General features: G+C 38.6%; 1 protein-coding gene across 16 annotated transcripts in view; it reads right to left on the bottom strand.

Moving 5' to 3' along the window:
• Positions 1 to 24,695, bottom strand: part of LOC135198695 (uncharacterized) — a 325,058-nt gene that overhangs the window by 36,051 nt on the left and 264,312 nt on the right. For 12 of the 16 annotated variants that reach the window (XM_064226592.1, XM_064226600.1, XM_064226544.1 and 9 more), the window contains 10 exons: positions 14,831 to 14,872; positions 13,850 to 14,023; positions 13,285 to 13,404; positions 12,259 to 12,359; positions 11,716 to 11,893; positions 11,067 to 11,155; positions 10,744 to 10,758; positions 7,829 to 8,546; positions 6,976 to 7,097; positions 6,612 to 6,659 (listed from right to left, as the gene is read on the bottom strand). In XM_064226592.1, the coding sequence (XP_064082662.1) occupies positions 6,612 to 6,659; positions 6,976 to 7,097; positions 7,829 to 8,546; positions 10,744 to 10,758; positions 11,067 to 11,155; positions 11,716 to 11,893; positions 12,259 to 12,359; positions 13,285 to 13,404; positions 13,850 to 14,023; positions 14,831 to 14,872 (1,607 nt within the window). The remainder of the gene's footprint in view (positions 1 to 6,611; positions 6,660 to 6,975; positions 7,098 to 7,828; positions 8,547 to 10,743; positions 10,759 to 11,066; positions 11,156 to 11,715; positions 11,894 to 12,258; positions 12,360 to 13,284; positions 13,405 to 13,849; positions 14,024 to 14,830; positions 14,873 to 24,695) is intronic. The other 4 variants (XM_064226565.1, XM_064226579.1, XM_064226557.1 and 1 more) reach the window with 4 other exon arrangements.

Raw genomic sequence — 24,695 nt, 5'->3', positions numbered from 1 at the left:
TACTATTTTTGTAGCGAACGGAAGAGAAGCCTCCTCCTCCGTCGCAAAAATAGTGAAAGGACTCTTGAAAGCCTGGAGCTTGGTGTTTGTACACTCCCAGTCCTCAAGGCAGTGAACCCATTCGCGTTGAGCATGATCTCTACTGTAGAGAACGTTCTCCCTGGAGATCTTGTCCTCCCTAGTAAGCGCCGCTACGGTCAGCCTAGCATAGCCAATGAAAGGCTGCGTCAATCCCGGAGGATAAAACTCGAAGTCCTCAATCCTTCGAGTTCCACACTCCGGGATAGAGATCATACCATCCTTAAACGGAGCGCAAGCGGCCACTCTCCATGGGTTCTCCATGGAGAAAGCTGGTAGTGACTCATATGGTGGAAGCTGGAAAATACCAGCACTTGTTACTGGGGAGACTGGAAGAGGGACCTGAGAGAGCCCAGCTACTCGGTCCTCATACTCTCTAACTCTGTTAGAGAGATCTTGAATGGACTGGCCCAACTGAGACAGAGTGCTCGACAGTTGTGCGAACATCTGCTCGAACTTTGTTCCTAGGGTGGAGACTTGAGAGCCAACCATTTCACCCACCTGTTGCATCACCACTGCTGAGAAAGCAGTGGGATCAAAGGTGCTAGATCCCGCTACTCCAACCGGCGTTACCGGAGTGGATGCGGTGGAGGCCGGAGAAGGCATTGGCTCGGCGGGAGCGCGAGCCTTCTCCTTAGAAGACTTGCTTCTAGAGCTCTTTGAGTATGAAGAGCTCGGCTTGGCCTTCACCGCGTCAGCATAGGAAGTCGACGACTTCTTAGCTGAAGAAGACGAAGACGACTTCTTAGAAGTCGTCTTAACTAGGGTCTTCGGTTCTCTCTGTCCCTTCACCTTTGGGGGTACAGAGAGAGCGGGAGAGCGGGCAGGGATCTCAGATCCCACCAAGCCTTGGAAAGAAGCAGTAGAAGAAGGGACAGGAGAAGATCCAGGAGCGCCCAAGGAAAGACCTTGGGCACCCGACACACCTACCTCAACCAACAAATCCTCAGCACCTACCGCCATAGGCTCAATGTTAAGGTCCAAGGTTGCGACATCCGGGACCGACTCTTGTGTGGCCACGACCCCGAAAGACTGCTGCATCTCCTGCTGGATGGAGGCTATGAGAGGGGCTGCGGATATGGGGTCAACATACCCTGTTGACTTGCCACCAGGGAAGATCTGAACGGCCAGCTTCTTGTCTAAAATGTAAGGCTGGCCTTTGGCGGCGTTCTTCCCGAAGCCGCCCACCCACGCTTTCAGGGTTGCTAGAGCGACCTCCCTCACACCAGCAGCCTGAAAGAAAAGGCGAAATGAGCTTCTAATGGCGGGACGGGGTTAACAAACTTATGCCTAAGAGTTGTTAGTAAAACGATAAAAAAGTCTATAATCGACTTACCCCCTCCACCAGCTGACTGGCCAGGTCGTAACAGATGGCGCAGGCTTCCGGGTGCCAGACGATCATATCGTTGAAAGGCGTGGCACACGGAGCGTGAGACCTGCACTCATCGTGGGCGCAGGGGTCGTACCACGTCGCGTTGCATCCCAGGACCTGACAGTTGGTAGCCTGTAAGTGGAAAGATACATAAGTATCAGGAGAACACTTACAGCCTAACAGTTGCTCCGCTGGTGCCGGAGCGAGAAAGTTAGATTAAACCAGAGCCCCGCCATAATACGTGTGGTAGTAATATGGTTGGTTGTCCTAGGCTACGCCGGAGACGAGATAGAATCCAACCAGGTGTGGAGGTGAAATGAAACCACGACGGATAACGGCGGAGATGGTATACATATAAAATAAATAAAATTATAGAAATCATCGTAAAACTAGGGTATATCCTTAAAAATAACAATAATTATCAAACCTTTCTCCTCCCGTCTACTAGAAGAGTGCCCGGGTAAGAAGCAAGCTCCCTTCCGGTAGCGGGGGAGAGATGCAAGGATATAGGGGGAAACATCACGACAGGCCAACCCTCATCACGGTAGACGGGTCTTATTCACTCGATATTTAATTGGTGAAACATGAATACAATTGCAACTCTAAGCATACCATTTAAAAGACTGAAGTTTCGTCAACATATTGTGATATATGAAAGCCCTATACGAACTAAAATAAGCATGTGAGCTCTTCGTAAAATATGTTTTCAAGGCAGTTTTGAAATCCAATATGGCGGCTACGTTTTGCATGGACGGTTCTCATCAGTGACGGCCACCATCTTTCCCCAGCCTTCCCAGCACTCATTTGAACAATGTTAGCGTATGTATGTAACGTTTATTGATCTTACTCAAGATTGGAGTTGTAATCAGCACAATAAAACAACATTTTGTTGCCTATATTAGTGCAAGTATGAAACTTGTTATTCCCGGGGTTATGGTTGGAACTGAATTCATTCTTACCTTGTAATCGGCGGTTTTTATCCTTACTGCCATCACAACTGAAACTCCACAGTGCTTATTTGATTGTTATTATACACATTTTGGTCTCAGTTCACTCCACATTGCACTTTAAACCCATTGCTGTTCCTGGTTTCTAAGCGCGCGCGCCATAAACACAATTTCGAACAGCAGACGACGAAACTGCAAAGTTTTATTCCCTAAACTGTTTACTTTACTCGTTATTTAGTTTAAATTTACTTTGTTATTTAAAAATTTTGATTTAATTCATGTATATTATCCCTTTTTTGCAACCAAATTACCCCGAAAAATTACAGATATTTCTAAAGTAGATAAAATCAAATGTTTCTAACGTTTTCGTACATCTGGCTGCCGAAAACCATAGAGGAACGAATACGGAAAAGTGCAGAGGAACGACTACGTTTTTTTTTTTTTTTTTGCTTTTTTGTTTTTGCTAGCACTTTCATTGATTTCAGTCTTTATTTTTAGTATTTGAATTTCTTTAATAATCGTATGCCAGAAATAAATGTAACCTTTAATGTTTGCATGCTAAGAATGGCAAAATCATCGTTGCCACATTAGTGGAGGCTTCACACATACGCCGTTCCATTATTATCCTGTTAAGCGTCCGCCCCTGATGAGCTCGCTGCTAACGTACCGTCACGCTTTTTTTGTTAGCACTGATGATAGTTTTTCAAAGTTAATATTCTCTCTCTCTCTCCCCTCTTCTCTCTCTCTCTCTCTCGCTCCTCTCTCTCTCTCTCTCTCTCTCTATCATCATCAAATAGGTTATCAATATCACACTCCTCATCTAGTATTTGATTGATCTCACCTGAAGAAATATGCCTCCTCTTTGGGACATTCATTGTGAAAGACGCGAAATCCAATTTGTCTCGATAAACGCCCGAAGCGTATTGAAAGAAAACCAACAGGGACAGGCAGTTTTCTAGCATAAGCGACCACCAAGAAAGAGTTGCCAGGCTGGAAATAAGTTTCCCATGTGCTGAGAGTGTTACCAAATGATGTTCCTACACTTTCTATACGAGTAAACGTATTATTACGGGGCTGACGGCTTGACAAGCACAGTTAAAGTCTTGAACGTAATATCCCGTTGAAGGCGCTACCGAGTAGATCGCGGTAAACGTATTATTACGTGGGTGACGCTTAACAGGTTATAAACTGTTTTCATGAATTCTAGTTGTCATAGTAATGCAATAATGATAAAATTGCATTAATATTTATGTATATATACTTCCAATACATAGCCTAATTTCACCAATTTCAACGTTTTGTGTGTAGTCTTATACCCAGTTTGGAGGGTCAACACATGCCGAATGGCAACACAGAGAGAGAGAGGAGCAGAGAGAGAGAGAGAGAGAGAGAGAGAGAGAGAGAGAGAGAGAGAGAAAGGAAGGCGGAGGAACGAAGAAGAAAAGGGATGGCGGTGGAGGGGGGGGGGTTGGGGAGAGGGTAGGTGGAGCTTTATACGTGTTCGTATCCATTTCTGCATAATGGAGTTTTTGTCTCTTGGTACAAGGACAAGTGTCGTTATTCTTTACGATTAGTGATTCACGATACCCTTATAAATTACGGCACTGGGTGTAATGCACTATGGCAAAATCTCGTTCTGTTAAGAGTGTTCGTTACAGAAATAGGTATTGCCCAAAAACGTGCTTGCACTGTCTCTGAAACCCATAGTAGACATGCTGCTTAGTTGTCAATCAAGTTTTTATAACCAAGTATTTTTTACAAGCTAGCTATTGAATAAATTTGTATTTTTCTCAGTCAAAACATATGCCCCTCAATGCTAACTTTCCTCTTTTAACGACTTTCTGGTCATTGCAAATTCGGCCCCATAATTTCTTATGGTGCGAAAACAGACAGAGGCCCATGGACCGAAAACGATTGCGTCACACTACGGCGATAATCCAGCAGTAAAACATCTTCATATATCCAAAAAGTAAATAATAAAGATATATATGCGCATTACGATTATAACATTACATGTATAGCTGATAACAATCTGCATGAATAACTGGTAAACTGTTCTGCAATGACAGTTGAGTATAGCAATTATTTACAATAGGTACGAAAGTCAAGATGTCGTGACGTCATAATACAGAACTTGAAAGAACGTTCTAATTCAGAAAAATAATTACTTAAATTTGAGTCAGAGTCGAGTTACTTTTTCAATAACGAATATTTTCAAATTAATCATCATAAATATGTAAAATATTTATGTTTTACTACTTATTTAAAAATTAGCCAAGAGCACGCTTCTCGTCATCTTCTACCCAAACAGCTGTTTACGCCTGGCTTGTTGTTGATGAGAAATCGTGTTTCAATTGTTGTGATAAAAGTGCTCCAGCGTCTGTGGGTACAAGTGGTGTGCGGATTTATCACAGGAAATGGAAAGTTTGTTGACACAAGCGACTCCGTAAACATCGAGATGGCGTCAATCTTCGAAACATTTTTAGTTGTAAGTAAAATTTCTAAAGCGTTTTGGTGAGATTTCCACTGCCGTGGGCGCCATTTTCAGTACCCTCTGTTTAAATCTTAAAATTTGGCCTTAATTTCTAACTTTGGAGAAAATACTTACTTCGAAAGGAGAGTAGAGGTCTTTAGCTCCGTTTCTCACCAACAACAAGTCGCGACTGATGCCCATCTCGGGTGTCAGGACGCGTTATAATGTACTTTTTCGGAGGGTGGCTTGCATTGATTGTAGGTGGCCTACTTGGCCTGCTGTGATGTTCTACCCTAGTAGGCAAGCAATCGACCACTAGTAGTGACCACCCCGCCCGCTGGCGGAGCCAGTAATCTATAACCAAAGGTGCCCCGGCTGCGGCGGAAGGCTCCGTTCGTTACAGAGAGGGAAGGTGGCTGAGCAACTGGGGAAGGGGGGGAGGGTCACGGCGTAACACGGCGGGAGAGAGAGAAGGGGGGGGTGGCCTACTCCTCCCCGTCCCAACAACTACCCGCTCGGTGACCCGGTACTCTATGAGTGGTCGCCCTATACCCCCCGCTGGGGAGAACCCCTGGCCTCCTCAGAGAGGGAGGGAGGAAGGCAACTGAGGTTGTCATGGCAACCAAGGGGTCCCCCAGACGCCTCCCTATACCTGGTAGGGAGGGAAGGGGAAGGGTAAGGTGCGATGGAACACGTGACCGCAAGTGGCCTAAGCCGCGATAGCAACACAACCGTGGAAGGGCCACGTGAACCAGGCTGTACCAATACATGGGACATGCACCTAGGCTAGCCTAACACCCTAAATAGAACTAAAATTACATCGTAAAGATGACAAAGACACTTTTAGTAGAAGAAAAAGAAGCCCAGGAGGAGGCAAACTGTTCCGAGGAACAGAAGCCTACTCGGAGCCAGCGATAGCCGATGAAGAGCAAGAGCCGGGATGCTGGGCTGGAACACAGAATAGCCCTAAATACCAAACTAAGAGAAATGGTAAAAGGGCTAACCTAGCTAAAACTCGATGTAAAAAACGATGAACGTGATATAGTAAGCCCATAAGTAGAAGAAGTCCCAGTATGGAAGACCGGGAATTCTTAACGAGGCAGCATGGCGCCGCCACGAGTCGACCGGGAAACCGTATATGACCTATTAGAAGGAAAATACTGGTTCCTGGAAGACTAAAATACAGTAAAACACTACTTATGAGGCACTTAACTTAGCCGTTGCGATGGCAGCACGTTCCATGACGGATGATGAGATAAATCCCGAGAAAAGAGCACAAGCAAGAAAATGCGTACGAACGCTGGCGCTAATAATTAAGGATGACCGCTAGGGGCGCTGCTGTCCGTGGCGTCCTCTAGTAGTAGTAGTAGCGGCCGCATCGCCCGTTGGTATCAGCTCTCTCTTGTGGGGATTCTGATTGGAAGGTCTAATTGGTGAATGTCTCGTGGTAGTGTTCCCACTCGCCCCTATTGTCATACCGACACTTCTTTTTAAGAGTGAGCGAGTCAGTTTTACTGACATTTTCTTAATTTTGTTTTTCTCTGGTAATTTTAGATTAATTTTACCTAAAAAGAATTATATTAAGGATCCTTTCATAGGCCGACACGAGCTGAGCCCAGAAAAATCCTTTGAAGTGCAAAATCAGAAAAATGAAACAATAAGAGAAGAGGGGAAATACCAATGGTGGGTAAAAGGGCATGAATTCTGTGTGGGACTTCATTTTACGGAAGGAATTGCTCACCTGCTACATACTACTTTATACTCTTCATATCCTTCTAGTTCAGCAAAGCTGCATGTAAGAATACAAATAATTTCTTAACTAAGTAGTGGGAAAAAAAGGTATAACTCACAAGCTATTAAATGTCTCTTACAATGGATTATAATCACTGTACGAATTTCCTTGGTGTCCTGAGCAAAACAGAATGTTACAAAATCTATCTTCATAATTCTGGTGTAGCATCCAGCTTGAAAATATGCTTTAATTACTCAATGAGATAACTATTTGAAAAGGCATTACTTGAGCAATAAGCTATTTTGCATCAATTTCAGTATTTTATATCAGGCAAATTTTCATCTTATATATTTACTGAAGTAAAATAACACACCTATCATGTGAATTAGGATGGAAGACATCATCGTTTGGATCATCGTGTGTGGCAGCTGTATCTTCTTCGGCATACTGATGAAGGCAGTCATTATCCCATTCTAAAGAAGGCATCATGTCATCCTGTACGGGAGGAATAAGTCAATAACAATACTAGGTCATAATGTTAAAACTAAGAAAATGAAAGCAATTAAATTAATTGAAGGCCTGGTTACTGTATTTATTTTCAAATGTAAACAAGTTATATAAGAACAATACTATATCATTCTACAAATGAAGGGTCTCAGGAAAAGTGGGGTTTCCAACATGCAAACTTGATATCTCAACACTAATTTCATCATTGAAATATTTCAGACCACCTGAAGGCTAGTGATTTTTGTAGTTAATAATAGTAACAGTATCAATAATAACAAAATATATAACTTTCTAGTTAATACTAACAGTAACATTAACAATAATAACAAAACATATAGCTAAAACACTAAAATAATAAACCATTGAGATGATAATACTATCAAAGTACCAAGTCATTTTTAAAACATCTGGTAAATGCAATTAATGGAAACCAGCGGTTTTATGCACAAACAGTAACCAGCCCGAGAAGAGCTGTTGTTAGGCTCAGAGGTCTGGATAAACTAATCCTTTATAATAATAACAATATGCACAACAGTGAATATGACATCTTGAAGCAAAACAGTTTGGATATAGGTAGTTAGCATTAGATACAATATTCAGTACTACATTGTAGCATCATAATTAGGGCTCTCTACGTTTTAATAATGTACTATACTGAGCAATTTTGGAAAACCATACTTAGTACAATCATGAAAGGTATATAAAACATCTATCTGTACCTGAACTGATGCACGTGATGATTCTGGATCTTCAGATGGTTGTTCTGGAAGTTTTGAGAGGGGAGGACACTTCATGCTTGACCATCCATGCTGAGGTGAGTCCCACTCAAAGGATCCTTCTGCTTCTGACCCAGACACTACTTGACTGGATGTCTGTGAAGGATTAACTACTGCACCTTCAATAACCTCTGACTCAGATGATGTACCAACTTTTGTGCCTACAAGTCCTTTTAAAGAAGCTCGAGAACGATGGTTATTTATGATGTCCAGAGCTGACCCTGGTCGTGAATCTCCTGATGTAACGGAATAATCTGAAAATGTTGTTTTAAGCATGTATGGATTTGGCTTTGATGTGAATTTTGTGACTTCTTCATCCATTTCCAACATAGAGGATTTGAGATCATCCAATTCATGTTCAATGTCATTCAAGCATGAGAATGTCTTGCATCCAAAATCTTCTTTCAGTGAGACATCTAAAGACATTTCTGAGCACTCGGAAGGTGCAAAATCAGAAATATTTGAACACACAGAATCCTCTCTTTTGAAAGCAAATCTTCTTGAGCCTCCTGGTGACAGGAGAACATCAGACATATTTGAAGCTATAGAATTATCCCGTGAGATTGATCCTCTGTGTCTCTGTCTCATCCTTTCCATCAAATCACTAAGTGAAGTGCTGGAAACTGCTGCATTGTGACGTTCCTCTCCTTCAGGCTGAAGTCTGTAAGAGAGAAAAAGAGGAAGGTGTATCACACTTCATCCTTCAATAACATATCTAAAAATACAAAGATTTCATCTTTCGATGTAATATATTTGAGAATACAAACATATCCTAAATCCACACAAGAATGACAATAAAAAACAAAATTCATAAAAGCTTTTTGGGCATAATCTAGACATGTTCTTAATTTTATGCAGATAGCACCATCCATAACCACTAAAATCCACTACATTTATATACAGCTACAAGTTTTGGCTCTCCTTTTGTTCTATATGTATATAAAATGACAAATTTTAAAGTTAATTTCTATTTTTCATAGCTAACAAATCTGAGGTCTTAACAATAGGAACGTACGTACAAATGTATTTGTGAACAGAGTGATGGCTTGGGCAATCCAAACTAAAACATAGTCTTTACAACTGGCTTTCTCATTCATTTGCTTCCAGATGAACTACCTGATATTGACTGACCTCTTACTTCATCATAAGGATTCTGTACAGCATTCTGATATAATTTAGCAGTCTTTGACATTATCACAGTCAGATCATTATCATTCTGTTTCTCTATTTTGTGTACAACATTTATATTAGTATGCTATATTTCTTTATACACTACAGTTCATAAGAATTGTACTAAAATATATAATAAAATTGTGCACAATGCATTAATTTTGTAAAACACTCTTTTTGTGTTGTGGACTGCAATCTTTCCATCAGTATAAAATCAGTTTTACTACAAATGAAACCTTTCTTCATTAATCACAGTCTCCATTTCCGCAGGTTGCAGTAGACAGATTTTAATAACTATTCTTCATGGTCTTGAGGTGTGTTATTACTAAGCATTACTAATAAATCTGATGTCTACATTGAGTTATTTAAGCTTATTTCAGTATATTTCCAAAAATGAAGCCATCTCTCATTTAGTTTCCTCAATGCCAAGATGCACCGATACACTTTTTACATACATGTGTATATGTACTTTGCTTTGGTGTGTACTTTAGCTAGTTTTAATGGATAACTATGGTTAAAAAAGTTTTGTTAAACTCATTAGGCTTCATGGTTATGAAATAATGGCATTAATATAACAGGAACACTTTGACAATGAATCATGATACAGCATGTGAAAATAAAACTAACTCTTAAATTATATGAATGTTAATAAAGAACTGCTTCAATACACAGAAAATATGCCTTTTGCCAACAATATTTCGGCTGAAAGTAACTTAAAATATGGAATATACCTACATTAGAATGGGTTGCTCTGACTACTTTAATACTGGTGACAAAAATATTCCACATACATAGTTTGAATGTTATAAAATGCAAGTGGTTGGAAAAAGTGCAAATATGTCAACTTTTTTCCAAAAACCACAGATCCACAGAATTTCGTACTTCGGTATACTGTATAGCCAATGGAAACCTGACAAATCTATAATAGAGAAAAATGAACAAAAAGGGGCATGTAAAACAACTTCAACAACTCGCTTCAGAGAAAGGTAGTAAATACCTGTGCCAATTTAAAAGCTGTTCAAATCATGTGAAATGATTAAAATTGAACTAAAGCTAAGACTGACTCAAGAGTTAAAACACTATTTTTCTTTGAGACATAGCAACAGCAGAATGAGAGGTTGTTAAGTACAGTACATTTACCAAAAAATGCATATCATCACTTAGGCATTTATTGCTAAAGTAACACTTCACAAACAAAAATGCATGCATGCAGAGGCAAAATGTACTGCACCTGTTTTTTGAATGATACTAAATGGTCTGATTTAAAACTAAACGCAAATAATGGAACAAAGGTATGCATTACCAACAGCTCAATTCTTTAGAGGCAAAACATGTGATGGTAATGTATGATAGGTAAGAACATTAGGGTATCATGATGAAATCTGATGAAAACCAAACTTTAAAATATGTACACATTAAAATACATCATAAATGAACAAAGGATAGATAGAGTATTTAAATAGATAGGAATGAAGGAGAGTAACTAATAAGTGCAGAAAAAGGTACCTGCCAATGAATCACAACAAAAGCTGTTCATATCATTTATTTATTTAATTACATACATACTCAATTAAGTTAGGCATCAAGACAGTTAAGGGATCAAAGGAAAGATGCATTCAACACAGGTAAGCAGAGTGAAGTCTTAATTTTGGTGATATGACAAAAAGAACATAACTACACCACAATACCTTATATATCCATATCTGATAAAAAAAGAGCAAAAATATCTGAATTAATTAAAGTCCAGAACACAATGTCACATAAAACACTAATCATGGCAAACACTCACTAAACAAAGTAAACATTGTAAGAAAGAAGAAGGCCTAATTCTATTTAAACAGAGAACTATGAGATATAATTCTATTTAAACAGAAAGCTATGAGACAAGACCAAATAACTTAATATGAAAAGCCCATTAATTACCATTTCACTTAATATCATGCAACCATATAAACAGTACAGCATGAAGAAGACAAGGCATTAAATCTGTAGTACAGAAATGCAGACATACCTGTTATCAATATACCAGTTCTCTTCATGTTCAACACCTGCTGAATGGCGTGGAGGAGATATTCGTTGAAGTCGTTTCTTTTTCTCAGCCTGAAATGATTTTATACAACTTCAAATGACAGGAATGTATAAACAATGAAAACTTTCATAAGTAAACAACGGGATAAATTTGCAAAGTTAAAAAATTTCTATTCTTTCCTTAATAAAACTGGAAGTTTATTTTTCTCTTTGCTATGAACAAGTCGCATAGGAGAAAATTTGATAAAAAGAAAAACCTACTGGTTTACAATAATAATCAATGCATAACAGAACTTTAATAGCTTATAAGAAAGTACAGTTACAGAAAAGTATTATACCTGCACATTTCAGAAAAACTGACGAAATAGAACCTAATGATCATAAACATACCGATTTTCAAGTAATATGTATTTGGTGAAACTACAGACCAACCTCATAATGCAATATGTATATAAAAATCATTACAAAGTATGTGCTCATTACTTTAGCTCATTACCCTAATGCTTTAAACACATTACGTGTGTTGGTATACGTACAATGGCCCAGCCTACTACGATTCACGGTAGACTTTTTAGAAATAATTTTTCTTGAGAAAGGGGTAAAAGTGAAGCTACATGGTGGGAATCCCTTACCAAATCTTCAGAATCAGGTGTCTCTGATCCATCACCCTGAGGTCTTGTTAAGTCTCTCCATGGAGCTGGGCAAGGAGGACAGGATGACCTATGGACAGGAGAAGATTCTGAGGACAACCAACCATCCTGCAGCGGATGACTAGTTGTGGGGGCTGAAGAAGAGTATGCTTGGCCACACCTAGGAAAGGAATCATTACTGGTCTTGGCAAATTTGGTTATATTTTTCACCTAAAAACAAATTATAATGTGATATTTGATTTGTAGTTAAGTGCATGCTGCACTCAATGAAAAACTAAACATGTGCATGAGTACAGAAATAACCAGTACTGTATACTGTACCTATAAATCAAAATAATTTGAAGGAAGACAACAGTGGCAAATAGACAAAATGACATTCAAGAACCAGCAAGGGTAAAAAAGATAACTACACATACTTACAGCAGGAATAATAACATATACCTACTGTATCAGTGGAAAAATGACTAAATGCACTACGATCGATATCTAGCTATATTAAAGCTCACATTAATGCCTAAAGCCTACCTATTATCATTTCTGATCTTTCTTCCACCATTAGAGTGGGACGATGTCATCTGTATAGCTGGAGAATTGGCTGCAGATTGCTTTGATGGAGTTCCTTGAACCTGAAACGAGGAAAAAGTAGTTTTGATGAATGCTGCTACAAGTGGGAATGCATGTTACATCACCATGGGAAGATACAAATTCTCCTCCCAGTAGAAAAGCATGCCACATCACCATGGGAAGATGCAATCTGGGAATTAAAATATCAGTAAGTGTACTTGGAAAGTCATTATATCTTTGAATCTGCCATTAAAAATATGATAAATAAATTACAGATACTCCCTATTATCTGTACTTTTTGTATCTTATTTTTGATTAGTACACAAATAAACTTTAATTGAATTTGCAATTATTTAACTATTGATGAAAAATTCACTATCATGTTCATACACTTGAAGAGATAGAAAAAACTTGTATTCTTTATATGAACAATACGCTTGGTACACAGTTAGAAAAGCTGGCCTCATTATAAATTCTATTTCTTTACAAACTATAATAAAATTCTAGAAAAAAAAATCTCTGAAAGTTGAATATACGTACTGTGGAAATTTCTCATAAGAGTCTTCACCTGCCATATGGAAGGGAGGCCCCCATAATCAGTGCCATAAAAAAACATACGTATTCCACACTTATGGCAGTTAATCATTTGGCAGGGCTCTCAAGAGTCCACACTATCATGATTTTAATCAAACTATTTTATCAAATTATTTCAGTTTATATGTATTTATTTACATCTGAACATCAAGATTTGGTTTTACAATTTAAAAGAATAAAATTCTGAAAACGAAAATGAAAGTGAGACTTTGCCACCTCTTCATCCAAATGCCAAAAAAAAAACTCCGCTTAAAGAGAGAAAAGGTTTTATTTACATTCCATCCTAAATGTAAAATTTTCTCCAATTCAATCAAAAGAGACTTGATGACTCTACCCTTCAGAAAACTTGTCTCCGAACATCTATCTCTACAAAACCATTAGTTGCACAAGTACCTGATTCCTGTGGATTTCAGATGCCTTGTGTTTTCTCTTGACGATTCGATTGCTGCTGCCAAAGAGCTCTGCGTCTGAGTCCTCATCAGTAGGGAGACTGTTGTTCTCAGAGGAAGACCCCTGAAGAGAGAATCAAATGTAATCGCTTGGCATTATACTGTACCTACAGGGAATGTTTTATATATTTTACATATGAGATAGGAGAGAAATTTTCGACACCGAAGTTGTCCATGGATGCTGGTGTTTTCTTATTAAGAACAAGATACCTTGAAGGAAACCAGTCCGAACGTGCATCAAAAGTGAATGTGTCAAAATGGTAGCAGAAGTATCACAGACATTCTTGATATTTATTTTCATAGCCACAAATTCCTCTTATTTACCAGACTTTAAGAAGTTAATTTTAATTGACTGTGCTTTCATCCTACACATTTTCAACCAATAAAAAAAAAAACTTTCTAACATAACAAGGCATCAACGAACTTATGAGAAAGTAATGGATGGGCCAGCGAGAATGTCTGTAAGTGCATCGAAACACCACAGCAACTCGTTCTGATCCGGAACTCACCAAAGGCAAGGCAGGGCAACTTACAGCATCTCCCGCAGTGTAGGAGTTGCTAGCATCCGCCAGATAGTCGCGGGCGTGAAATTCGCTGGCTTCGCTGACATCGATACTACTGACGAGGGAAACATCTTCGCAAGGGGCCTCACTACAAGGGCTGTCAGGGCCAAAGTATCTCCCCTGTGGAGTAAATAAGAAAAATACTTCATTTTCATTGATCAGGAGAAAGTTAACGGATCTAGAACACATTTTTAACCATGCAGTTTGGATAAGTATTTTACCTTTTAACTACTACCAAAGACTGGACCTGAAATTTGTTACCAAAAAATTACTCAACGCCTCTTGAAAGACTACAACCCAAACAATCCTTGGGCAGGGAAAATTTGATGGTTAAAAACTTGATTGTCTACGTTTTACGCTTACTCATTCTACGAAATGATTTTCGGACACTACTCGAGAACATAAAAAGGGAGACGAGCTTTCTTTTCCTCTATTATGCACTCCTTGAACTATGGTTCTCTGTTGCTCAACTGGGCAAACAATGTTAGAGAGCAGGGCTGCAGGGTTTTCATAAACCCTCAACTCTACACGAAATTCACGGTTACTTAATAAATAATAATTTAGTTCCTCACTAACCACAAAACGCACTCCTTAAAATGTTAGTTTTGCTTTTCCACCTATACATTACACTTAAACACAGGAATGCAGACTATACAAATAAACTAAGTGTGTGTTATATGTACGTACACATTCTATGCATATTTTTAATGTATAAACACTCCTACTGTTGTGTTATAATGAACTAACTACAACCTCCACCACTCTTAACTATTATTATACAGTACATATATATAAATTATGGCCAAACATCTATATACACAAGTAAACGACTTGCACAGTTAGATTTGTTGCTTAAGTAAAAGAAGTTCTTTCTTGTTAGTATTTGCCGTAATGATATTAACTTGTTTTGTACAACTAGGTACTGACCACGACCAGTCTCAGGAGATACCGTCGACCTTGGTCCAAAATCTGTTGAGAGATTACAAGATCGTGGCCGTCAAAAATAACATACAGTAGAGTTCACAAAATCAGGATTGTCAAAAACGAGATCCGGAGATCTCAAAGTCATGACTGTCAAAAATGAAATAAATAAAAGCAATGAAATTGAAGTCCTAAGATCATGGATGTCAAAAATGAGGTGGACATAGATCCCAAAAACTCAGAGCAAAAGACAAATTAATACCATAAACTATACACACCTATCAAGTGAATTTAGTTATTGATATCACTTACAGAGGGAAGAGGGGGGGGGGGGGGGGGGGGGGGGGGGGGGGGGGGGGGGGGGGGGGGGGGGGGGGGGGGGGGAGGGGGGGGGGGGGGGGGGGGGGGGGGGGGGGGGGGGGAGATTTTGGGGGGGGGGGGGGGGGCGTGAGGGGGGGGGGGGGGGGGGGGGGGGGGGGGGGGGGGGGGTGTGAGATTTCCTTAAGTAAAATCCACTGAAATATGAAACAAAATATTTGCAATATTCATTATTCCATAATAGTTATAATAATCAGGATAAAACAAGCTTTTTTATGCGTACTGTATAGCGTTAAAAATACATTTCATATCCTAAGACCTCTAGAGAACTACTGTCCGTTGTAAAGAACTTTATTATTCTCCATAGCATTCAATAATAATAATAATAATAATAATAATAATAATAATAATAATAATAATAATAATAATAATAATAATATTATTATTAATTATTATTATTATTATTATTATTATTATTATTATTATTATTATTATTATTATTATTATTATTATTATTATATTATATTATTATTATTATTATTATTATTATTATTATTATTATTATTATTATTATTATTATTATACAAACGATTAAGCATAACGTTTCACCGCATTATAAATTTTTCAAGGTCACTGACTAGGTATACAGGGCGCCAATTTTTTTCTTTTTCATTTTTTTTTAAATTAAGCTGACCTTGTGCCAGCATAGGCTCTTGCTCGAATGAGAAGCTTTCAGGTAAACCGCCAATAATGAATTCACTTCACTGAACCAACGACAAAGGCGCCGCTTAGAACGAACATGACATCCAACAGATAGACTGAACATGAAAACTCCCAGTAGCCACCTCACACATGACAATGAGATCACATCACTGCAAGCGCTGTGGTACTTCAAAGAAGGCTATTCTGGCTATGTTGCATTTTCCGTCAAGACACGAGTGCGTCCTTGGAGGGAATATACCATATTTCCCCCGAGAGTGAGTCAGGGATGAGTACAAGGCTCTAACCGCGAGAGATCTAACACTGGGCGTTTGAGCTTTCTAAAAAGGCGCGAGAAACCTTGCAGATTTTACTCCTAAGTGCATCTATTTGTTAGCTTTTGTTACCTGTTTATTTACTTGTTTTTTTACTCTCTCTTGAGGGCTCTGAAAGGTTTCTAGAGTTGAATGTTTGCTCATGATGAACCCGAAGGCTTTTCATCAAAATCTGGTCATCAGCAGCAGCTGTCAATGGGATATCAGATTTTTTTTTTTTTATGAAACTTCAGCGTACCAGTCAATGTTTATAATGAGGTACACCCGAATAATGTTTCAGAACTCATGTATATCCCGCAATGAAAAGCGCAGAGCACATTCTGTAATTTCTACAATACTCTAATCAATTAATCTTGTTTCATAATGTGGAAATGTTCATAAACAGGGAAAATGGGCTTCGGATATGCAAATTTGAATTACCAGAGAGAGAGAGAGAGAGAGAGAGAGAGAGAGAGAGAGAGAGAGAGAGAGAGAGAGAGAGAGAGAGAGAGAGAGAGATACTGATGGATGCACTTCTCGAGAAGAATTTAAACTTTTCAATCGAGCTACATCGTAAGTTGAAAAAACAGTAGGCAATTATGAGTCTTTCTATGCTGAACAGTTTCTTGGGAATTTTTTTAAATCAATGGTTTGCCATTCACAAAAGGTAAATACAACCGCAAAAAATGCATATCTGGGTAATATACATATCTGAAATTATGGGCGCCTTTCAGTATTTAATTCAAGGGGTAGTTGTTAAATCTGAAATTGTCTTTGTTCTTCTTTCGAAAATATTGTTTGGACGAATTATAGTCATGATATAACCATCCCCGTACATAACCTTGTTTTTATACAGAAAAATATATTACCTTCATGGGCTGAAAAATCGTAAACAAAAAGGTAATCACGCACCTCCAAAGTCACCGAAAATGAGATTCGCATTCACGATCATAAAAACAAATAGAAGCAACCTAGTCTTTCTTACAATCCCAACGGGGAAATGTAAACTAATTTCTCCCCTCGTGCCTTGTTCTTTTGTGCTTACTTGTAAATAAAAGAAGGTGATAAATAACAGAAGTGAAAGATACACCAGGAAGAGCTAGCTGTCTAGAGTTTACACTCTTTGACTCGTCAAGATGAATATGGAGTAGAAAATTTAATGGGAGAAGGAGAACTCTCACGATGACTGATGACTGAAGTGAGCAGTACACGTATTTAGTTCTGAAAACTTAGAAAACAGATCAATGGAAGATAGCCTAAATTTTTCGGGGGATGTTTTCAGGAAATGTTACTCAGACGTTAGACAATAATATACTGGACTTCCGTACATGGTTTCACTCACAATCCAGAAATAATGAAAAACTTCAGTTTCCAGTACGGCAACGTTGATACAGCGTACGATACTCGAGTTGGGTTGCCTACGTAATATCATTCCACTAGTGGAACGGAACAGTCACGAAAAAGACGAAAGGGATGAGAAAAATCAAGAATGATTTTACGTGATTTGCATTCTCAGTTCTGCAATTGGCTGTAAACAGTGACAGTGGCATTTCGTAAGAACACTGCCTCCACTTGAAACCACAGTACAATGAACGACACGTGACGCTCCAGTTTGGAGTATCGCGTATAATGACTTCTGAATAAGAGGAATCGATCTAGTTCACGGTATTCCGATATCCTCCTGTTACGAGACTGTCGCCACCCCCACTCTCTCTCTCTCTCTCTCTCTCTCTCTCTCTCTCTCTCTCTCTCTCTCTCTCTCTCTACTTGTCAATGGTGCATAACCTTAGCGTAAACGTGATCACTATAAATCCATATAGCTGATATGGTGGACAATATGTGAACATCTGCGGTGCTTAACATATTCTTTATTTTAATTTTAGGCCTAGTTTTTTGTTTGCAATGTTCTGAATTACTTGCAACTGATCACCACAACGACAGTAATGAACAGCCTGAGATTGGAGCTACAGAGGCAAAAAGGAAGAAATGGACAAGAGAAGAAAATAAGGAAATATGGAGATGCTACATCAGAAGCAACCCGACGGAGAGAGGATATAGAAGAAGATTGGTCAACATCTGGAATGAGAGGAATAACATCCCCCAAACAGAGCAGAGGCTGGCAGACCAAGTAAGGAACATAAAGAAAAAGAACTGGCTCTCCCCAACAGAAAGAGAAGAACTGGAAAGGGAAATGTCACACGACAACGAATTACACGAAGACGAACTGAGAGACGATGCCACAGAAGACGACAGGGAGGATGAGGTATCAAACAACGACACACGAAGAAACACCGACGAAGTAACAGAGAGGACGGAATGGGTAGAAAAGATTAGACAATGGATGGAGCCAGATACAGAGAGAACAAAGATCCCCTCCATGAAAGCCTACAACACCAAGAAATTAAGGGAGAAAACAAGTGAGGTCAATGAAATAATGGGCCTAATACACACCACCAGTATCACAGAAACAAATAACTTGACATATGCAGGAGCAAGATTAGTAGCAGAACTGATGGGGATTCGAACACCAACACCACCGTCACAACCAACCCAACAGAAACCAAAACAGCAACCTCCTTGGAAAAGGCGCCTGGAAAAGCAAATCATGGTGATGAGATCTGACTTGAGTAAACTGAAAGAGATGGCAGAAAAAAGACTAAGAAGCAAGAAAACAAGGGAGGAACTCAACGAGAAATACAAAGTACAAGAGAGGGGACTAAACAACACAATAGAAGATGTAAAACAGAGGCTTAAGGCCAAAGCACACAAGATCCAACGGTACATGAACAGGAATAAGGGATACCAACAGAACAAACTATTCGGAACCAACCAGAAAAGACTATACAGCCAACTAAGAGGGGAAGACAACCACCCAGAAATTCCTGAAGCCGAATCAAGTAAGAGACTCTGGGAAAACATATGGAGCAATCCGGTATCACAACAAACATGCAACATGGCTCCAGGAAGTCAAGGAAGAAGAAACAGGGAGAATAAAACAAAGATTCACAGACATCACGACAGACACAGTCAGACACCAACTAAAGAAAATGCCAAACTGGAAAGCCCCAGGTCCCGATGAAGTCCATGGATACTGGCTCAAAAACTTCAAGGCCCTACACCCACGAATAGCAGAACAACTCCAGCATTGTATCTCAAATCACCAAGCACCCAAATGGATGACCACAGGAAGAACATCCTTAGTACAAAAAGACAAGAGTAAGGGAAATATAGCCAGTAACTACAGGCCTATCACCTGCCTACCAATAATGTGGAAGTTACTAACAGGTATCATCAGTGAAAGGCTATACAACTACCTAGAGGAGACAAACACCATCCCCACCAACAGAAAGGCTGCAGAAGGAAGTGTAGGGGCACAAAAGACCAGCTCCTGATAGACAAAATGGTAATGAAGAACAGTAGGAGAAGGAAAACCAACCTAAGCATGGCATGGATAGACTATAAGAAAGCCTTCGACATGATACCACACACATGGCTAATAGAATGCCTGAAAATATGTGGGGCAGAGGAAAATACCATCAGCTTCCTCAAAAATACAATGCGCAACTGAATACAATACTTACAAGCTCTGGAAAAAGACTAGCAGAGGTTAATATCAGGAGAGGGATCTTCCAGGGCGACTCACTGTCCCCACTACTCTCGTAGTAGCCATGATTCCCATGACAAAAGTACTACAGAAGATGGATGCCGGGTACCAACTCAAGAAAAGAGGCAACAAAATCAACCATCTGATGTTCATGGACGACATCAAGCTGTATGGCAAGAGCATCAAGGAAATAGATACCCTAATCCAGACTGTAAGGATTGTATCTGGAGACATCAGGATGGAGTTTGGAATAGAAAAATGCGCCTTAGTCAACATACAAAAAGGCAAAGTAACGAGAACTGAAGGGATAAAGCTACCAGATGGGAGCAACATCAAACACATAGATGAGACAGGATACAAATACCTGGGAATAATGGAAGGAGGAGATATAAAACACCAAGAGATGAAGGACACGATCAGGAAAGAATATATGCAGAGACTCAAGGCGATACTCAAGTCAAAACTCAACGCCGGAAATATGATAAAAGCCATAAACACATGGGCAGTGCCAGTAATCAGATACAGCGCAGGAATAGGGGAATGGACGAAGGCAGAACTCCGCAGCATAGATCAGAACACCAGGAAACAAATGACAATACACAAAGCACTACACCCAAGAGCAAATACGGACAGACTATACATAACACGAAAGGAAGGAGGGAGAGGACTACTAAGTATAGAGGACTGCGTCAACATCGAAAACAGAGCACTGGGCAATATCTGAAAACCAGTGAAGACGAGTGGCTAAAGAGTGCATGGAAGAAGGACTAATAAAAGTAGACGAAGACCCAGAAATATACAGAGACAGGAGAAAGACAGAAAAGAACAGAGGACTGGCACAACAAACCAATGCACGGACAATACATGAGACAGACTAAAGAACTAGCCAGCGATGACAATTGGCAATGGCTACAGAGGGGAGAGCTAAAGAAGGAAACTGAAGGAATGATAACAGCGGCACAAGATCAGGCCCTAAGAACCAGATATGTTCAAAGTATGATAGACGGAAATAACATCTCTCCCATATGTAGGAAGTGCAATACGAAAAATGAAACCATAAACCACATAGCAAGTGAATGCCCGGCACTTGCACAGAACCAGTACAAAAAGAGGCATGATTCAGTGGCAAAAGCCCTCCACTGGAGCCTGTGCAAGAAACATCAGCTACCTTGCAGTAATAAGTGGTACGAGCACCAACCTGAGGGAGTGATAGAAAACGATCAGGCAAAGATCCTCTGGGACTATGGTATCAGAACGGATAGGGTGATACGTGCAAACAGACCAGACGTGACGTTGATTGACAAAGTCAAGAAGAAAGTATCACTCATTGATGTCGCAATACCATGGGACACCAGAGTTGAAGAGAAAGAGAGGGAAAAAATGGATAAGTATCAAGATCTGAAAATAGAAATAAGAAGGATATGGGATATGCCAGTGGAAATCGTACCCATAATCATAGGAGCACTAGGCACGATCCCAAGATCCCTGAAAAGGAATCTGGAAAAACTAGAGGCTGAAGTAGCTCGGGCCTCATGCAGAAGAGTGTGATCCTAGAAACGGCACACATAGTAAGAAAAGTGATGGACTCCTAAGGAGGCAGGATGCAACCCGGAACCCCACACTATAAATACCGCCCAGTCGAATTGGAGGACTGTGATAGAGCAAAAAAAAAAAAAAAAAAAAAAAAAAAAAAAAAAAAAAAAAAAAAAAAAAAAAAAAAAAAAAACAAAAAAAAAAAAAAAAAAAAAAAAAAAAAAAAAAAAAAAAAAAAAAAAAAAAAAATAATAATAATAATAATAATAAAACGAATTCAAAGCCCCCAAAGAGGGACCTAATTAGGACAAATAAAAACGAAAGAAGAAATGAACGATAAAGTTATAGAGTGAGAAAGCGAAAGAAAATATATCTGGCAAACTATTTATAATGAACAAATACGAAAAAAAAGAAAATGTTTATACCAATACGTAACCCGTTACGCAACAACAGGTTTCGGATGTCACAAATAAACCAGCACAGAGATGATTAGCTCGAGCTGTGTGGTCATCTAGATCTGCCTATGTGGCAAAACTAAATTGAAGAGAAGACGGTCTGTTTTAGCCGAAGATGAAAGAACCAAAAAATGTGTGTTTTGATCCAAGACTGCTGATGTATCCATAGACATGCAAAACAGACACAAAATATTCAATCGGAGTTTTCCATCACTAAAGAACCCGCTGACGTAGGTATCAATCTCACAGAAGGACGCAACACAATCTAATGATTATAAAATGATCTCTGAACCTGGATAAACATCACAATCCAGTTGTAACCAAAATAGTTGCCAAAACAACAGAAAAGTTTGGTGCAAGGAAACACCATAATCTTATTCAAATAAACTCCTAACAGTGATTTGATTTCATCCTTTTAGAAAACACACAAGAATGTTTTTTTATGTAAGGCTTCTGGTGTAACGTGCAAAACAGAAACGCAGCATATTTCATCAGCATCTTTTTTTATTACAAAAAAATTCACTTAATTGAAGTCACAACATACTCTAATTTGAAAAAAAAATATACGAAAACAAATTATGTAGACTATAATCAAAGAAGATTTTGCCTTACCTAACTGCATAACCCCAATTCAATTAATATAAAGGAAAAAAAAAAGGTTAACCTTAGAAAAACAAGATAAAGCGATTCAATTCAGTGCCCCGCAGTAATAAAAGCCTTGACCTTAGAATGTTTAGCAATAAACATATTCATCAATGTTTTTATCCCAGGAAACCTTGAAGACAAGCCTGTCTCTATTGCTGGCCTACAAACGAAAAAAAATCCTGCCTATAAAAATATTACATGCAATGTTATGCAGCAAAATTCTCACGATGCAATAATGTGTCTATCCTAAATAAGTAAGCAGGCACATAATCACCTACTTGAAGATACCGTACTTATTTTGTTTACATATTTTGTTTTACATTCGTACATAAAAAAATATGATTTCTAAGCGCTGATAGACACTGCGACGAAGTAAGATTATTTCCTATAAAATCTATGACTGGTCAGCTACAACTGAAAATTATTTTACAACCAGTATAAATGCCTTGTACATCTGTGCCTCTTGATACAAGTGCCACTTAAATTTTGTATTGCGATCATCACAATTCCTTGTAAATTCACTGGGTCATAAATTGTAAACAAGTAGGTATGTCACCAAAGAATTAAAAGTATAAATCAATTATCCTTGAATGCAAACTACAACACCCTGCATTAACTAAAATAAAAAGAAGAAATAGCCGGACGAAACTGGGCTAAACAATTTAATGACAAACAACCCTTCCACTGACGCATTCACTCTGTACACAAACTCTCCAGGCAATACAAAATAAACAATCCACCAAACTTCAGCACTCCACTGTCTTTAGAAGCGGATAAAAACTAAATCATCGCAAAATAGAAAAATGTTCTTATTCATTCATCCCTTACTTGTATCTGCCAGCAGTATTCTTTTCGTTTCCAAGACAAACTCAGTGTCTGATTATGCTTAATGTTTTTTTTTTCTTTTTTTAAGTAAAAGACTTTATTAGTCTACTTCCACAGTTAGATCCATGCCTTAAACTTTTCGATTGTTTATATAAGTCAAGCATCTCAAAATATAAATAGCATTTTAATCAGCATACTTCTTTTTTTCAGTACAGAGTTTAATTTAGCTTAAACATTATTAGAAAGAGTCCTCATACATAAATGTTAGACAGATACAAAAAGTAATGGTAATTTTCTTAGACACGAAAATTTGTTCATTAAATTGTATTCCACATAGGAAAATGATAGAGTTTTTCTGAGAAAATGGACCTCTTCTTGGAGCCTTTATTAATAAACGCTCCAAGAAGTGGTCCATTGGAGGACGAAATTGTTGGGCATTTTCTCAGAAAAACTGTCCATTTTCCTATGTGGAATACAATTTAACAGATACAAATATGACGAACTATTAATATAGAACTTAAGAGCTGAATGCCTACTTTAAATATGAGAGGATACTCTTTATAACTTTGTATTATAAAAACAGTGCTGACTTCTACTTCTATCTTTTACATTACATCATCCTAAATGTATTGCTTGCAAGTTTACGATACAGAACGATTTCAGTATAATACACCTTATGCTTAATGCATTACATACTCAAGTAGGTAACGTGACCTAATTATATCACATATACCGAATGCAAGCTTGAATCCTGCTACGGTCAAATTGATTTGCTTGGTTCTTCATTTGGATATTAAACTTGAAAGTGACAAGCGTATCCAAAAACTGTGAAGAAATCGAGATATTAAGTTGGGTAGCGTGCTAACTGCGATTACATACATATCTGGTAATTAAGTGACCTTCAGATGCTATATATAAAATTGATATATTTTTTCTAAAGCAGTGAAGAACTGCTATGCTAAGAGTTTAGATATCCAGCGTGCTTGTGACAGAAGAGTTCAACCAGCATAGCTATATCTGCATAAAAGGAGCTATGTACCTGCACTGTGCTTGTTTCTAAGAACCTTCACGCAGGCTTTGAATGGATTTTTTGCTTAACATAGGAGAAATGTCTCTTGGATCCGTTGCTATAATCCTTTTTCTCTCACACGTATATTTCTCCTGATTTGCTAGTCTCGTTCTCAAAAAAAAAAAAATATAAATAAATAAATAAATAAATATATTATATATATATATATATATATATATATATATATATATATATATATATAAAATTATTGAGGAGCCTATAAGCTTTGCCAATTTCGGTGTTCAACGACAAATCAATTCGACTGGAACAAGCAGCTGCCCTGATTCAACCTGCTTAGCCTAATACATTTTCTAACTTTAAAAACAAAGTGGGGGGTGGGGATGGTTATTAGAACATGGGTCGCAGATATTAAACTAAGCCAATTAACCCCTCCTCTTCATTTTGACTA

This window comes from Macrobrachium nipponense, chromosome 23, assembly GCF_015104395.2.
Source record: "Macrobrachium nipponense isolate FS-2020 chromosome 23, ASM1510439v2, whole genome shotgun sequence".
In the NCBI taxonomy this organism is placed as follows: Eukaryota; Metazoa; Arthropoda; class Malacostraca; order Decapoda; family Palaemonidae; genus Macrobrachium; species Macrobrachium nipponense.
The sequence above is the reverse complement of the archived record's forward strand: the minus strand, read 5'-3'. Positions and strand labels throughout refer to the sequence as shown.